The sequence below is a fragment of the Centroberyx affinis genome, unplaced genomic scaffold, assembly GCF_046629955.1.
Source record: "Centroberyx affinis isolate AG114_WGS23_722 - 3 ecotype Tasmania unplaced genomic scaffold, CSIRO-AGI_Caff_v1 ptg004190l_1, whole genome shotgun sequence".
Taxonomy (NCBI): Eukaryota; Metazoa; Chordata; class Actinopteri; order Beryciformes; family Berycidae; genus Centroberyx; species Centroberyx affinis.
In genome coordinates, this window is record NW_027281942.1 from 311,559 (window position 1) to 330,165 (window position 18,607).

The 18,607-nt window shown below is 40.0% G+C and overlaps 1 protein-coding gene across 1 annotated transcript in view; it reads left to right on the plus strand.

Moving 5' to 3' along the window:
* Positions 1 to 18,607, plus strand: part of LOC139664025 (nck-associated protein 5-like) — a 70,522-nt gene that overhangs the window by 25,248 nt on the left and 26,667 nt on the right. The window contains exons 4-7 of the mRNA XM_071542829.1: positions 723 to 875; positions 7,649 to 7,717; positions 10,108 to 10,146; positions 11,114 to 11,233. Of these exons, the coding sequence (XP_071398930.1) occupies positions 723 to 875; positions 7,649 to 7,717; positions 10,108 to 10,146; positions 11,114 to 11,233 (381 nt within the window). The remainder of the gene's footprint in view (positions 1 to 722; positions 876 to 7,648; positions 7,718 to 10,107; positions 10,147 to 11,113; positions 11,234 to 18,607) is intronic.

Consider the following 18,607-nt stretch of genomic DNA (forward strand, 5'->3'; position numbering starts at 1 on the left):
GGCAATTTTCAAGTCTGTGGAAGTTGGTTTTCACACTGTGTACAAGATTGAATGGCAGAAAATAGCCGCTTCTGAAGGGGGGAAAATGAGCCTTGATATCTCCAACTACGCTGATTGTATGCAGACACCAGCAGGAACAATGGAAAGGAGAGGGGATACCTAGAGGATTGGCACAAAAACACCAGCATTATCCTTTAAAGTCACAAGGAATCGGCATTTCGATGGTGTCTTGCTTCCATAATTTGACATATTTCCAGTTGAAACAGGATGCTGGAGAGGGATGTAACGCAGGGAGGGATTGTTCAAAAGTGGGCAAGTTGCACCATAGCAAACATTTAAAGAGAAAGTCATCGAAGCACATTGCATACTCTGTTTTGTTGGTGAAGCAATCCGCTGTGAAATGCTTTCTCATAATCTTGAGCTGTCACAAATTCTGTATTCTTCAAAATGAATAAATTCTAGTCACCAGGATGCAGCCATGGTGTCTTATAGGAAAAGGAAACAGGGTTATTTTGGGGATGAACACCCCCACAAATATGACAAATTGCTAAATAGGTGAATGTTATCATATCATAATTTTTTTATGTGAAGAAAAGAGAAGAGAAAATCCAAGGACTCTCCTAAAGTTAAAAAGCCTTTATTGACCTTGACTATTTCATGTTAAAACGCAATCATTTTTTTACTTGAAGTTCTGCAACTCTGATCCTCTCACTGCGTTCCAGGACAAACTCCTGGAGGAAATGTGGAAGCAGCAGGACAGTCTGGAGGGTCCCGCTCCCACAGCGGAGCGGCTCGGCTCGCCGCAGGCCGGCGGTGGGTCGGAGGAAAATTCAAATGACACCAAGCCCCTTCTAGAGCGACTCAGAGCCCTGGAGGTAAAGTCCGCTGCATGGTCCACTTCCTACGCCTCCTCAACCCATCTCTTTTCTCACCACTTTCCCATTCCCCATCCCTCTTTTTAGCCGTGATCTCTTGCATACTGATCAATAAATTGAAGTTATAGTACCTATTGATTCATCTAAATCTGTATTCCACTTGATATCCAGAGAGATTTACAATAAGCGGGCAGTGTCTTACTCCAGGACACTTTGACACCCTGGTTATTCCAGGTATCGAACATGTGACCTGCTGGTTACAGGATGATCCGTCTAACCACTAGTCCACCTGACCACTTCCTGTTTCTTTCTTGTTCCTGGAGGATCTAATAGGCCTGAGGCGGCTAAGGAGATGACACAGTGTCTTAGTTCACTTCCAACCCCCATTAGTTTTATCCATGGTTGACTTTATAATCCCTGAGTTGTCATGCAGATCATTAAATTGAAACTCACTTGTTTTCTCTCTGTCCCTTGTTTCAAATTGCTATTTGTCAGACTGTTTTATATGTTGTTTAAATTAGCTGGGGGCTAGGCTCGCTTAAATCAAAATCCAAGATAAAATACCTGTTCAGTTCCTCTAGAACAGTGGTTCTCAACGTGGGGTCCGGGAACCACCAGGGGTCCTTGAGGAGGTTCCAGGAGGTCCCCAGCAAATTGATGAATTGTTAAACTTAACCATTATTTAATTGACAAGAAGTTAACACAATTAGAGAATGTAGAAGAATGACTATTTTGATCATAGTTTCACTGTTATCTCTCTACCTACAACACAGATAGTCATAGAATTCTGGACAAAATCATATCTAATAATAAAAATATTCTCAGATTTGGGTCCGAGAGACAAAATCTCATCAAATGGGGGTCCGTGACTCTAATGTGTACTAAATTAGTTGTCCTTGATGTGAAAAAGGTTGAGAATCACTGCTCTAGAACATTGGAGCATGAAAAATGTCATTCATACGCATATATTCATATGAAACCAAAAGCATTACCTTGTCAGAAATACCCTCATTACTCTCAATTATGTTTATAAGTAAATACTGCCATGTGCCATTCATGAATAGCAGTTTAATCTGTGTGGTCGCCTCATTTGTAAACACATGTAGATGACAAATAAACAAGCACAATTACTGTTTCATCGTACCTCTATCCATCTAGGAATATTACAGAAAATGAGAGCGCATTTGGTTGGAGAAGACTCTTCGGGGGGAAAAAGAAACAGCAGCAGAACAGGGACTTATTCATCTCCAGGAGGCGATAATTAAAATGCTGACAGGGTAGTTAACATTTGGAGTCAGTGTTCCAGTGAATGTTCCTCCCTTTCACACCTTTCCCCGCAGAAAGGTAATAGGACGTACCATCTGTTGAGAGGTCTCAGACAGGCATTATTGATCACACTGTTACATCCACTGCACAGCATACCTTAAAGGGGAAATACACCCAAAAAACAGAATTAATTTTGCCGCTGCGGTCTTTGGGGGGAACGGGGTGGAATATGCAAGACTGGAGTGAGTGAAACTACTTTGACTCTTGGTCAGTGATTCTCTTAGGCTGTGGTTACACCTGTTTTCAGTGCGATTTGACGCGTCCAATCACGGCAGCTCGCATTAACTGTCAGCTGTGTACGCTCTCAGATCGGATCTTGGCTGCATTGAGATCTGATCTGAATCCACATTCTGAGACGGCCTGGCTCGCATTTCTATGGGATCTCAGTTGTGTGCGGGCATAAATCCGGCCACATTCGCAAGCAACACCGTTATTTTAATTTACCACGCCCCCATTGATGTGTGTCATGGCCGCCCTTTTACGCACACGCACACAGAGGCTCTAAGGTGACTGTTTTGCCTCTTAATCTCGAAGCTGGACGCATACAAAGTCGAAAGTACGTTTCCTCATACGAAAGTTATTCAGCCACTCTGTTCTCTCCTCAACAACTGCTGCCTGTGAGTTCTACTGCTAAAAATGCAAAAAAAAAAACAAGAACAAATAAGAGCTTGTCTTGCAAACAGCGAAACGTTTCTTGATTATAATAAGAAACAAATCCGAACTTGTATCTGACCACAGAGCTCGCATACAAGTGTCATGTGCGGACACATGTTTATGTTTATGTTTATTTAAGGATCCCCATTAGAAGCACATGGATGTGCCTCTAGTCTTCCTGGGGTCCTGAACATAGAAATACAATACAGACATGCAATAAGAAAGTACAGTCAACTTAAGATAAAAAAAAAAAAAAAAAAAAAAAAAAAAAAAACAATCAGGTAAGCTAAGCGGATATACAAATGAGTGACATTAAGGATAAAGTGATAACAGATAACAGTACACTTAAACATAATAACAAAGAAGAAAAAAAAAACACTTAATAGATATAAAGTGATCCTAAAGCAAGCAGACTAAACAGATAGACAAAGGCAAGAGTTTGAAAATATAAAATAACATAACCTAACAATCAGACATACATGTAGGGGTATGTGCTTAACCTGTTATTTGGCAAGATATTTCTTTGTGTGCTTTCTGAAAGTTATTTTGTTATTAACAGTAGGTGTGATATCTTTGGGCAGAGAATTCCAAAGTGCTATTGACCTATATGTGACAGTAAGTTTGCGAAAATTCGTTCTTGGAGCCGGGAGCATTATGTGACCAGAGGCTGCGCCTCTTGTGCTGTAACCATGCCCAGAGGCCATATGTATCTGATGAGCCAAGCTGGACGGGCTGTTGGTGCTAATGACGGACCTTTTCTGTTCAACCATCAGCCATGCCAAGTGTGCATGCATATAGTTAACACTTGTCCTGTATGAACAACCGAGTGCCAGATGAGCCGCTTTATTTTGAGCAACCTGCAACTTTTCCAGATCAGATTTTGATGCTGATGACCAGATTACGGGGCAGTATTCTAGGTGAGACAGAACCAAAGACTGAATAACTACTTTGATTATTGAGGGAGTGATGAACGCAGAGTACTTCCTAGTCATACTGATTCCTCTTCCCATTTTAGTGACAATATTATTTATATGTTTAGACCAGGATAGTGAACTATCAATAGTTACGCCCAGAAGTTTTATTGTGTTTACTTGTTCAATATTTGTGGTGCTTTTTGCCAACTGTAGTCGAGGGTTGTTGGCCAACATATGTCGGGATCCAAACACAATGGACTTTGTCTTAGAAATAAATATTTCAGACCAACTTGTCACTTAGGGCATTACTTAGGGTGTGAGTTACCGCTTGCTCAGATAAGGCAGCACTGTACAGAGTGGTGTCATCGGCATACATAACTGTGTTGACATTTTTTACGCACAACGGCAGATCATTAGTGAAGATGGAGTATAACAAAGGCCCAAGACAGCTGCCTTGTGGAACCCCACAGTCTGTGATATTCCAGTTAGAATAGCTGTCATTAAAGAAGACTCTCTGTTTTCTCCCTGAGAGATAGTGCTTAAACCATGATGTTGCATTGGAAGTGAAACCATAACACTGTAACTTGCCAATGATCAATTACGTCGAATGCCGCACTGAAATCCAACATTACTGCTCCCACTAATTCCTTGTTATCCATGCCTGTTAGCCAGTTGTCGGTCATATGTGCAAGTGCGGTGCTTGTTGAATGGCCTTCTCTGTAAGCATGCTGACAGCTAGAAAGTAGATTATTGTCAGAAAAGTTATCCACCACTACAATTTTTTCAATTACTTTACTTAATAATGGTAAAATACTTATTGGCCGACTGTTGGGACCGTTACACATTTCAGAAGTGGAATAATTTTGGCTTCCTTCCATGCAGTTGGATGAACCCCATAGGTTAGGCATTGATTGAAAATATGACATATTGGAGTAGTAACAGAGTTGGCTACAAGTTTAAGCATTTTACTATCTAGGTTATCTATGCCAGGGGAAATGGAGACCCGTCAATGTGACCTGAGCTTGAGATCAGATCTGACAGTTCGGATTGCTGAAGTTGCACTGAAAAGACCGGTGTAACCACGGCCTTAGCCACTCACTGTACTTAGAAAATCACTAAACTTTCTCCTGGTTTGTGGATGTTCAGCCACCAGCCTCCAGCTGGTTGATGCTTGTTTGACCTCTACCATACTGCCTGGTGTACGAGTGCACACTGGATTTCCCTTGTGCAGCAACAGTGCAGACCATAATTCCCCTAAGCACTGTGCATGGTGAAAAGAGTTACACAACAACACATGAAGAAACACACAGAGCGGCTCCTCTCACGCACCTGATAAATCCAAGATGTGTGGGAATCATATAGATAAACTTTGTTTTAAAGGTAGATTTTCAATTTAAGTGCAGTGAAGCACTCAGTGAACATGAATTTGTTTTAGCTGTTGTGATTAATCTTTCTATATTCTTCAGCTGTATATTATTCAACCATGATTGTCCTTTCTTAAGCACCGTCTTATTTACAGCTAAAACCTGGTTTAGAGGCTTAAACTCAGTAATGCAACACAATCTCTGGACAACTAGATAACAAATGTGGAGAATTCATGAAGCACTGTAGCACAAAAAAATATTCATAGATCCTCATCTTATAGCATGTAGCTATACTGAAACTGACACACAAGCAAATACTTTTTTGGTCAATTACATGCACATTTAAAATATTTAGATTTAGATGCCATTTAAAAGCTTTAACGTTGCACCCTGCGTCTTGATGAGCTGATGATGATTGGGTGCAGGCTCAGATAATGAACAGCATGGATCCTTGCTGAATTACTGAAAATATAGTGATCCATCAAAAGCCTGGTTCACATAATATCAGTGCTATATTTTTTCTCTGCGTGTCTATTTAAGAATGCAGGCATAACCACTCTGTCATTAGTGGTGATGGCTTAGATAAACTGGCGCCTTAAATTACATCAATTTCCTTGTCTACTTTGTAGACCCTAATGGATAATTCTAAGTATATTTTGCGTCTTTCAAGCCGTTGCCTCTTCATGGTGGCTGCCTTTATTTTAATCCACGTTTGTAATTAAACTTTAAGGCTGAAGCGGAGGAACATTACGGGTTTTCCATTTAGTTTGAAACTACTTTCCAGCCATTACGGCACACGTCCATATAATCTACCATGAACAATTTGCTCCAAGACCCACAAATAAAAGTGAGAGGATAAATAAGTAAGCATAAGTAAACTCTCTGACTGAAGAGGAGCCCTGACTCTCCTCACCCGAAAAGTCATTTGCAGCGGGATCTGAAAAGAACTAGGAAGACAGGAGCACGGCGATAATTATACTTTTGAGACATGGCACATTACCCTAAAATAGGACAAAAAATAGGCAAAAAAAAAAAATTTAAATATAAGTGTTTAATAGCATTGGAAAAAAGTGAAATTGGCAGATTTTTTCCCTTTTTTTATTTTAGGGAATCTAAGATGTTAAGCCTGATTAGATGAAGATTAAGAGGTGACTTGCTAAAACTGATTTTTTTTTTCTTTTTTTGGCAATGTATAATGTGTAAATCAATAAAGCTCATTTGTAAAGGTGAAGTACCATCACATCGATAGCAGATGTAGGCCCACACAACACATATTTTATAAGGCTCAAGCACTTAAAGTTCAGGCTCATAACTTGGATCTCCCTGACCTTTAGCCGGCCGGTCTGGCAGCCTCCGTGCCTCCAGGCCGAGCCGTGGCCTTTTAAACACCCACTGTCCTGAGGTGTCCTTCCTAAGAAAAGACTAAGTCAGAAATCTCCATGCTCTTGTGTGGATTAATATGACCGGTCTCGAGGAAATTAATGGGCGCCAACCAGTGCTACTGAACCAGGTAATATACTGTCGTGATTTCCATTGGCCGTATAGCCCTCGGTTAGTTTGCAGACGATGCAGAAAATGTGGAACAAGCGAGAGGCAAGCGGTTCCTGGAAGACCGTTTGTTCCCTTTTGCGATCCGCTGCTGTGGTTTTCTGCAAAGTTGTTGTCCTGGCGAGTTCGGTGACGACAGGCTTAGCTTAGGTAGCTAAGATTTACTGGATTAATTATTTTACTGGAAAGTCACCTCCTGAGTTCCCGGAATGGATTCTGTTCCCTGACAGGCAAAAACCTCTATCGGTAATTGAATTACACCTGCGGTACCTTAAAGTCAGGCTCACAGATGCTGGGAAGCTCTGCAGAGTGAAGTTTGGACACCTGAAATGTATAGTGTCGTGCATTTAGCGGCATCCTTGGGGGGAGACTCAGGGAGACTTCAAATCCCACAGTTCCCCCGGGGAGACGGTCACTGGATCAAAGCTAACCGCTATTGAACGTGCGAGGCAGAAGATGCTTTCAGGCTGCTAGAATAAAATTTCCTTTAATGACATGTCAAATTGATGCTTTGTCAGTGGCATTATGTAGAAGGTTTGTTTCTCCAATATCCACACACTGATTTGTGAAGCATCCATCCATCTATCTATCTATCTATCTATCTATCTATCTATCTATCTATCTATCTATCTATCTATCTATCTATCTATCTATCTATCTATCTATCTATCATGAGGGAGGATGGGGTGTAACTTTTGCAACTCATCAAGGGGAAAAAAAAGATCAAGTTTCGGGCATTTATCTCATGTCAAAATATTGTTAGGCTACTTTCCAAAGAAGAGTTAATAGGATCAAAAGCTTATGTTAGTCACTCAGTTTGTTTGAACTGGTGTCTCACGGCCATGTTACGTGCAGCGGATGCTTAGTCAAGACATGATAGACTAGTTTGCTGCATTATATTTTGATAATGATGTGGCAGCACATCCAAAAGTGATCTATATGGTCTGTCGGTGTTTTGCCTCTACAGGCGGAGAACTCTGCTCTATCGATGGAAAATGACAACCAGAGGAAGCAGTATGAACGCTGTCTGGATGAGGTGAGTGAGATTATTTCCTCTATACAGCACTTTCACATGCACACATACTTTAAAGTCACAATAAAACTGCATTTTGGGAGCATCTTGCTTCCTCAATGTGATGTATTTCCTGTTGAAACAGGATATTGGGGCGGGACAAAACGCAGGGGGGGGGATCATTCAGAAGTCTAAACCAATGGGAGATCACTTAGGGAGAGAAGAGAAAAAAATCTGTGATATTTTATTGGTTGGAATTTTTATGTTGTCTCCTGGTACACAATGATGTCACCACCAAAGATTTAGCATTTTCCAGAAAGTAAAAGTAACGCCATTTTGATATAAAAATACAAGAAAAATATATTTTTGTCATTTTTTTGTCAAACAGAATATATAAATTGTCCAATAGGTATATGGTATGAAAAAGTCAGTTTTCATTTCAGTGTGACAATTGGTGGTCCCTGAATCATGTGGCATTTCATGATGTATTTATTGTATCTTGTCTGTTGTTTTAATTCTGCCATAGTAAAGCCAAAGGAAAGGTTCCATATGTGTGGACAATAAAGAAGTTTCTATTGTATTCTATTGGAAATTGTCTGTACTTACCCCTTTCTGATTCTATCCCATGTCAGTCTTAGCCCTTATTTTCATAAGCAATTAAAACCTTGTCACCATATACAATATCGTCTCTGTTGGGTGAAAACCTCATATCTCCAATACTAGCAGCCTTGCTTTTAGCTTGACCACCATGCATTTGTGAGTTCATCCAATGAGGTTTTAAAGGGTCTTATAAGCCCAAGAAAGGTAGAATTTTCTCAGCCCGTAGAAGACAAGATAAATCCTTCAACTGAGGTGAAAACGTGAAAATCAACAAAGTTAGGAAGCTAATTATGCTGAATGCTCCATCAATACCTGATTTAAACTTTAGGCCGCCAGAGACAGACAGACAGGGTTATCTGAGGCTGCAGACAAGAATCTGAGATGACTATCAGTTTCTGAGCTAACACACACACACACACACACACACACACACACACACACACACACACTATTATCTATAGAGTTAGCAAGGTCCATAGAGGAAAAGCCCAGAGAAGTATACATCTCTAATTGAAGCAGACAGACAATAGAGCTTTTGGCGATTTGGGAAGGAGAGCAGGTTTGAGCGGAGGAGTGAGCCTCCCTGCCCAGGAGGAACGACTCCTACTGCACTCCTTCTTCCCTCTTCTTCCCTTCCTCACAATAGTTAGATAGTCTCTCCATCTATCCTCCATCTCCACTGTTTTTTTTTTTCACTAATGGGCTTGTTACCATGGAGATCGCTGCCCCCATGAGAATTTAAAGCATTCTGGTTGAGGACAGAAATTTCAGAGTTGCTGCTGCGGGATTAATTTCTCTTCTTCTGCTTTTGAGAGTTATGATTATGTGTATGGGTCTTTTTCGGGCGAGCGTTCAGAATGCTACCTGTCATGGTCCGAATGAGCTGAGGCGAGTGTCTCTGACAGATAAATGAAAGAGGTGGAGGGAAATCATTTTGTGGCACACAAAAAAAGTGGAAACCTATTTATTATTGCAATTTCAAGGTATAATGCATGCTTTCCCATCAAATATCGAAATAACCCGGGAAAACCCGTATTTCAGATTATACTTTTTCTTTTGAAATCCGTAATAAAAAGTAAACTAAACTGAAATTTCTTCATCATCTCCTTTATCTATGGAGACTTGAAAACATAGAAGAGAAAAAGCGCAAGTTAGGTCAATTTTTCCTCTCGTTAGATCAAGGCAAGCAAAGAGATGAAGCAAAAGAATAGCTGCTCTCGCTTCTCATGACTATTTTTTGTATTTGTTTATACTTATGTACTTTCGCCTCGAGTTTCTAATACCCATACGCTCTCAACAACATGTCAGAAGATCCAGTTAGATACACTGACTGCAGGCAATGTGCTGTTACTAAATTTGACTCTGTGATGCAACATTTGGTCAATTTCTCTTAAAACAGCAACTCGCACTCAAACTCGCACTCACACAGCTCTAGATTGGTAATAATAGTGATAATAATAAATAGCACCTCTCAAAACGATGTTACAAAGTGCTTTACCGAGACAAATTAGTAAAATCAACAACATCGCAACAAGGGAGTAAAACAGAAGTAAAAGACAGGAGAAATAAGAAAGGATGAATAAAACATACAAGATTCTCTATGTTTATACTGAATTATTTCTCTTATTTTTAGATAATTTTATGGTTTCTCTGCATCCCAAACATCCACAGAAATTAGTGAAATATGATCCATTGAAAGATAATAACCAGACTCATTTTTCAGACCAATCAATCACATATTCAGCCTTATTTTTGATAAAATAAAATATATTTTTTGAACATATTTCACTTCTCTTTCCCCGTCTCTCGTCAAGGTGGCGAATCAGGTGGTCCAAGCGCTCCTCACGCAGAAGGTTTGTCTTTGTCTATGTAGTATTGAAGCTTCATTAATCCAGTCAGCCATTACAATCAATCAGAGAAATGATGACTGTCACAGCGATGAGCGGCTGCGTGTCAGCGATGTAAAGAATGATCAACAGAAAACGTCCTGCCTCATCAAACTGCGGCAAAAGAAAGTCTAAATTATCAGTGAGGGTTTTTGTGGTTAAAGCTGTCATACTAGTGTTGTTAAAGGTGCAGCGTGTAGCATTTTAACATCAATAAATCATTACCACATTGATTTTGAGACATTAGTAGACTATAGTTGGCAGCCTTTACCAGCCTCTACACTACATTTTATATTGTGGACCGCTGAGTCAGATTTGGAGGGAAATCTGCTGGACTGCTTTACGGCACAAAACAGGAAAGAGAAGCTGTTCTTCCCGAGCAAACAGCTTTCTGCAGATGGTGAAAGGAGTGAATGGCCGATGGAAAAATCACTTACAACATGTTTATCCTCTTCAGTAAAGCCAAAGAGAAAACAAACGTACCTGGTTGATATCAGGGAGGTGCGGACAAGTCGCCGCATCCTGTTTGCAAGAGAAAGCAATGGGGTTTATGGGAAATGTGGTCTTCATTTTGACAAACACAAGCACTAACAATACTACTTGTGCGAGATAGAGGCTCCCAATCGCCTCCACCATGGTATTACAATTAATTTGCTGATGATATATTGATGTTTGCAAATGCTAGACAAAGCACCTTTAAATGTTTTCTAATTGAAACAATAATTGTCATGAGAGGAAACACAAGAAATATGCCTATAATCAATTTTGGTTCCCTCCGCATAGTTTAAAGAGGATTTAGAGCATTTATATCTTGCATGAATACAATATTCTGTAGCTATTAAATTCGACTGTGAAACACATGTAGTTCTTTGAAAAGGTCACAGTCAGTTGTAGAATCACTTGCTTACTTGTCTCTTTTTTCGGGTGTCTCTAGGACCTGAAGGAGGAATGTGTGAAGCTCCGGACGCGTGTGTTTGACTTGGAGCAGCAGAATCGCATTCTGAGCGTGCTGTTTCAACAACGTGTCAAAATGTCCACGAATCCTGTCTCCCAGGTAGGCCCACATGGCGTCATGGATACAAACAGACACTGACAGACAGAGTCCGCTTCAAGGCTGTTTGAATTTTACATGAGCAGCGCTCCACTTCTAAAGGTTACTAACTTTAAAAAGGCAGTAGAAAGAGAAGTTAAACTACTCAATAAGCAATAGAATTAAAATTTTAGGCTGTTTTTTTTTTCTTTTCCCAGAAAGATTCACACTCAGATTCAGTTAGATGTAGAAACGGGTTCATTTGGCCTTATATTAGTTCGTCCTTAATTAGTGCAGTTAGTGTCACAGTGGGCTGCTCCAGTGCACCGGAGGTCATCAGACAAGCTTTACCTTCCCTCACCACCCTCTATTCTTATGTTAATCACAGCAGAATTTAGCCCAGCGAGTTAGACCTCCCATCCGGCTGTAGCTGGAAAGTGACGGTGTAGAAACCTGAGACGGAGCTGAACAATGGGCTCTAATTGGACCTCGCTCAACCTTTGAGATCTAAATTTAATTGGTTGCCAGATATGTCACTCAAACAAAGGTAGGCATCATCATTACATTTCTACGAACCTGGAATTTACCTTATTATTTTAATATTGATGACCATCGTCTAGACCAAGCAGCGGAAAATGAGCTGCAGCTGGATGGGGGTCAAGCTCGTTGTTTTTTGTTGTTCTGTCAGCTGAACATCGCCCCTTAGAGGACGGAGGGGTTCAGGGGTTCAACTCACTGAATAACAAGATGAATAGGAAAGAAAATGCTCCAATCACAACAACACCTGCCTCCTCAATGGTGACACAATCGCTGTACACAACATCAAAGAAAGTCCCCAGACTCCTCGGGTCAAAGAGTCTGGTTAGGACCAGGCAAATTAGCTTTAGTGGTTGAATAATCAGCAGCAGTGATAACACCAAGTTGTTACACTATTACCTGTTTAATTATATGTTCATTGATGCTAAATGTCTGCTTTTATATCACCGTTGTCAGATCAAAAGTACATGCAAAAAGTTTTTCTAGTAAGAAGAAAATAATGTTTTTTGTCTCATTGACGCTTGTGTATTGTTGAAAATACACAATAGGTTGTTATTATTATAATTTTTTTTTTACAGATTTCCAGGGCCCATGGTTCATTAAATTCAACATATAAATGAGCATGTGTGCTTTAAATTGAAGTAAGAGGAAAAATACCAAATTGCAGTTTTGTTTATGCAGAGATATGCAGTATGACTACAATTTAATTTCCTTTAACCTCTTCCTCAAGCAATCCTTTGATCCTCAGGTTGGCTGTTTCATTTTTTCTATATTTAAATTTTTTTTTCTTTTCTGTTTTTTTGAGATTTGTTTATGTAACCTCGCTGACGGGCTTGGTTTGCCTGCTTTGATCATTGTCTGGGAAACTTGATAATAATGAGGCGGCTGTGGCCTTGTGCCGCACAACATCGGCTGGATAAACACATTTTAAATTGAGCGAATCCATTTAGATCCGAAAATATGTTTTAAGCAGGAATAGTGAGATGGGTCATGCTTTCTACCCATTAATATCACTAAGCAAAACGTGCACGTGTATTTGATTTGAAGAGTGTATTTCCAAAATGCTTGCACACTGAAAAAAAAAATAATTACCTGAAGTCCATCATTCAGTATCTCTAAAGTACTGAGGATCCAGTTTGTAATTATTTTGTTAACTACTGACTTAGCTGTTATCCCTCAGAATTTAGTTTTGTCAAGCATTTTTAAAAAGAGAAGTTGTGCCTTTTTTCAAATGGTGGATATCTCATTTTTAAACAAAACTCTATAGCTAAACTTGTTCTTCTGCAGATCCACAAAATTGAATTGGATGTTGACGCCCGGCTTGTTTGACCTTGGTATTAATTCTACCTTCAACAAGGATGTATTTGATAGAAAAGGAGGTTTATTGAACTGTACTGAAGTTTTCTCTCTGTCGTTTCTCAAGGCACCAAAGGGAATTGTACATGCAGGTTGAAGCCTTGACACCCCAGTTTTTGAGTGTGTACTGTATTATTGAATAGCTGCCAACATGGAGTATAGCTGTCCAAAGCCTGGTAGCCTGCAGGGATGTAGTACTCTATTCTCAAGTCCAGTCTCTGGGTTATGTTTTTTTTAATGGAGAGTGGGTGGTCCACTCACATTTAGTGTTTTTTATTCTATATTTAGACAGTGGAGAGGCAGATTAGGGGAGACACAGGAGAGATCTGGCACAGGCTCTGGTAAAATTCGATCCAGTGCCAGTGGGGGAACACATGAGGCACCAGAGGCGGGGGATTCAACCTCAATTATCTCTGGGCACAAGGCTCACATGACTTGGTCTTGTCTCAGTTTTGGCCACGGCGGGATGCTCTGTTTGTTAGGAAAAATCCACCCTAAGACACTTTAACAATGTTAGACATTTCTATCCGCCTTTGTTGTTTGGTGGTGTATTTTTCTTATTCCTGCGGATAACTGGCCAAACGTAGATGATGTGATGTCTCATTGAGATATTTCCAGTGCAGCTACAATGGAGTTTGATAGCAGAAAATGTTTCAGTGATCTAAAACATCAAGGGTAAACATCAGGTTTTTGCCGCCATTTTGCACCAACATTCAACAATCATACAGAGAGAAATCTATCATAGAAGAGGAAGAGAGACCAATTTCTCCACTCACAGTAGCTTCAATAGACCAGAATGCAATGCAGCAGCAAGACATGTTGCGTTTTGAATAACAGGTGCAACTCTCAGCTGGAAATATCACCCTCTTGCTCTTACTACGCCATCGCTAACTCTATCGCTGTTGCTCTCTGTACAGCTGAAAGTTCACGTCCGTTCTCTGGAGGTTGTAAAAAGGCATTCTGGGAAATGAAGGGAAATTAGTAACTGAAGCAGAATCTACTTCTGCTTCAGTTAGTAATTTCCCTTCATTTTCCTTTATTATTCCCTTCATTTACTGAGGCAGGTTGAGGGAAAGTGGGTAGACTGAAAAAGTAAATTCAAAAAGTAAACATCACAGATTGATGATATCTAACATTATACAAGTATTCAAGGGTGGATTTTTCCTTTAATTTGGTTTTGGTTTTAATTTAATTTAAATATATCAATAGTTAAGCCATATTTATTAGCCTATCATTGAAATGCAGTTATATAAGACGTAGTGTATCCTGCCAATTAAATGCCATTGTCTTGATTTTGATTTGACTGTTTTTGGTCTCAGCTTAGACTGAAACTCAACTAGATCCAGTGTTTGTTGACTCAGATTAAAAGTGAGTCATCTTGACCAGAGCACAGGTTGCATTTCTGCCTAAAACCGAACAAAACCCATAGCCAAAACTATTCTAAACTAATCAAGGCCTATTCTTATTCTTATGAAATGACCCATCTCTCTCTTTTGAAAAGAAACATAATTATTATGCAGGAGGCAGGAAAGAGGTTTTTGAAATTATTTTGTGCTTAAAGGTCTTTTCAGATTGTCAGATTCATTGGTAATTTTCCAGCAGTTCTCAGCATGATTCCTCTCCCGACAGTTTAAAGCTATTTATATTCAGGAGACCAGTTTTCCATCAAAGGCAGACTTGACAATTAAAAAAAAAAAAAGCTCTTGAATAAATTGCACTGCAGAAGTTCCTTTATTTTCCCCGGCTCCATGGAAGTGATAATGGAAAATATAGGAATTCCCATGCCAGTTTATTAAGTTTACTGTGAGCCTTTTGTGTAAAGCTCAAACTCACACACTTTGTTAAGACAGGGATCCTTCCTTTAAAGGGAGAATCTGTGTTTATCACTGTCAAGACGCTCTGCTGCTTCTGCTGGAAAGAACTGATGTGTTACAGTTTCCTGACATTGTTGTTGTGATTAAAATCACAAAATCTGTGAATAAAGGATACTAGCCATAGACTGTAAAAACAGATGGAGGTAGTGAGTGTGACATCACCTATTGGCTTCTGAAGGGCCGGTTTGAAGCCTGGAGATTGTGTTTATGGTTGCCGCCATGTTGACATTTTTTGGAGCCGGAGCAGCTAAAGTGAGGCCGAGGGTGGAGTTTGGGTCGTTTGCAGAGCCGGCTGCTATTGACTCATAATTGGCGAGCTGTCGATCACTGGACAGACGACCTGTCAATCACTAGGGAAACAACCCTGTTTTATATCCGTTAAATCCTGTTAAGGGCACTATTATTTTGAAAATCACCACCAGGACACACATTAGAAGAAATTAGCTACTGAGACCATAACCTCTTGTCGAAAAAAAGTATTGACTTTATATTTTGAGAGAGAAGCTGGGTTGTGGTCTCATTGACTTCATGAAGTTGGGGATGGCGGTTTGGAGTCTGTTTTGAGCCGGCCTCTAGTGGACGTTAGAGAAACTGCTGCTGCCGCCACTTCCTTATTGGCTTCAAAATTCACCTGTGATTTTGGCAGTTTGATACCACCTCATTATCAGTTAGTGCACTCATCGCTTAATGGGGTCTTGCAGGTAGTTGACAGTTGCTAAGCTTTTTTAATTAGTTTTTGTTTTCATGTAGTTCATGTTCATGTTGATTCCAGCAATATTCACAATTTGAATAATGGGACTGGAATAAACTTGTGTAAGGATGCAAGTTATTTTTCTCAGGGCACAAGACATACTCATCAGGAGGTGGGTCAGTCTGTCAAACAGCACTCTCTCACCTCATACTGAGTGATGCTCGCTCACCCCTTGTCTCATAGTTTGCAGCTGCAGTGGCTAATCTACTAATCTATGCACAACAAAAAAATATATTTTTCCAGTCAATATTTCATTTCCAACTAGAGGGAGTCAGCAAAGCAGTCCTGGAAAGTGTCATTTATTAAGTTTGCCCAATGCTAAGGAAACAGCGCTCTCTCACCTCATACTGAGTGATACTCGTTCGCCCGGTGTGACAGTCTTGCAGTGTGTGTGTGTGTGTGTGCAGCTGCAGTGGCTAATCCATGTGTGACAAAAAAACAAATATTTTACTTACAACTAGATTATGTTTTTTTTCTAAGATAATTCTTAATTGAAAGGCCTCATGTACAGTATCCCAGAGTCTCCCTGCCATTGAATAGATGCATTAGATCTCCCTGCCTTAAAGAGCTGCTAACACTAAAATAATGTCATTACTCAGGGTTTTAGTGGAGAGTTGGAGAGCTGTTTTAGAGGCTTTTCCACCCTGCCAGGAAGACAATTATGCAGGAAACACTGAATACCTGTAATTGTTTGACATGAAAATTTCAATTTCAAGACACTGAATATCAAGCGCAAAATATTGGCCACTGGCAACTTTAGTCTAGCAAGTCTTTAGTCAAAAAATATTGGTACTGGTCTTCAAAAACCCGTAATTACACTCCATTGTACATGCCCTCCATGAGTCACTTTTGATGTCTTACTTGAATCACGCTGAACAGAGTCCACCTCACAGTCTTTCAGCCTCTTTATCTGGATTACATTCAGTGTGCCAGACAGAGAGAGACGCAAGGTTGTTGTTCCTGAGCCGGCAGCCGGTCCTGTAATGAGCACAGTCTGGCCTCCTGGACCAAATGAGCAGACTGATTACCAAGACAGGAGATCATGGCCTTTGTATTGCCAGAAAGCGGAGAGCAAAGAGGCCAAAATCCATCAGACTCTATTAGATTCCTCTGTCCTAGCTGCAGAGAAATACTCGAAAAATGAAATACAGGTCATTTCATTATCCCCATCACTGGCAATGAAGACTGGAGGAAGGAGGGGAGGGAGGGAGAGGTGGGGGGGTTGATGGTGGAGAGATAACGCTCTTGTTGTGTATCAATTTGCCAGACAACACCGAGGCAATGATGTATGAATTATTGAAATGGGTTTTTGTTTTTCACCTTGAGTCACACATGCTTATTTACAGTATTGGAATTCAGCGCCAGAGCAACACTTGAGAGGTTTGGTGTGAGGCGTCTGGCAGGACAGACGCCTCTTTCCTCACTTGAGCTCTAGAGCAGAGCTGGAGTGAAAGGAAAAGGTGAATATATGATGAAGTAAAACTGATTTGTTCATCTGAAATATTTAAAAATGCATCTGATTTATCTGGTGTGTGAACTCACCAACACGTGTGCAGTGAACAAAACAGATGAAAGCACCAGAACCAGAGTATCTAGAGGAAAGACTAGTAAGCAAATGAAGAAATTAATAAATAATTACATAGTAATTATTCAGTAATGATTGCTTATTTACTACACTAATGTAGTACTGTTTTATTGCTAATAATTATCACCAGAAATTATCGGCATTTAACAGAGAAATTACACATTATAATTACAAATAGTTACTTGTTATTACCAGAAATTACCAATTACTTCCTAATAATTTGTATATACTTACACAGTAATTACCCCGTGTACCATAGTGTAAAGTACTACCTTCTATACAATACAATTTAAAAATGTATAGTCGAAGTCCATTGCATTCATCTTTGAAGTAATCTTTGAGAGGGGTTTATATAACCACAGTAAAAATAATCTGAGAATTTTTCTGCTAAATACTGAAATGGACTGAAAGAGTGAAAATACATGAAGTGATTTAATTTAAATGTATGCAGTTTGTGCTCATAACGCCAATGCAGTTCAAATATATTAGTTTGATTAGCATCTGGATGTTTAATTTAGATCAAAACAAGATAAACTATACGTTAAGATATAGATCCAAAAACAGTCACTTCCAACAATTTTAGTTCATTATATCTGTTTCAGTCTAGTAGATATTAAACTAAACATTTGTATGGGTTTATTTTATCTGTTTGTTTGTTGGTTTACTTTATTGAACATTTATTTTTTATTTAGAAAAATCAAGTTAATCTTTTTTTCTAATAAGCAAAGGGAGTCAATATTCATTTTTTGATTGTTTTAGCCGAGCAATCTGATTGGTCAAAGACACGTTGTAACCGTGACAGGAACTCTTCACAACACAGCAGGCCGTCTCTCCCTAAGGCTCCATCTTGTTTTGAAGGGTTTACCGAACGCGCACGCTCTTTTCCAGCTCCGCCCTGCTTCACATTCACACCGTCACACACTCACACCTGGGAGTCTTTTACCAGAGTCGTACATTTCGCCATGTGGAGCCGAAACCGAGCGTGGTCTGCTTTTGTTTTCCACACTTTCAACCCCTCGTCTCTCTGTCTTCTGACAACATGTGAACAGCAGTGCATCTAATTAGAGCCCCAGCCCACAGGGCAAAACACTGAGCAGCAGACAGGGAGGAGTGCAGAGGAGGTGAAGGTGAAGCGAGGGAGGTGAAGACGTAAGAGAGACAGTGAGGCAGGTGTAGCCGAGCGAGAGGCAATAATGAATAGGAGGCAGAAGAGGACGAGGAGGATGGAAAGTGAGGTGGTGGCCGTCGTTCGCGAGCAGTAAAGAAAGGTTATTGTTTCAGGGAGACGAGTGGAG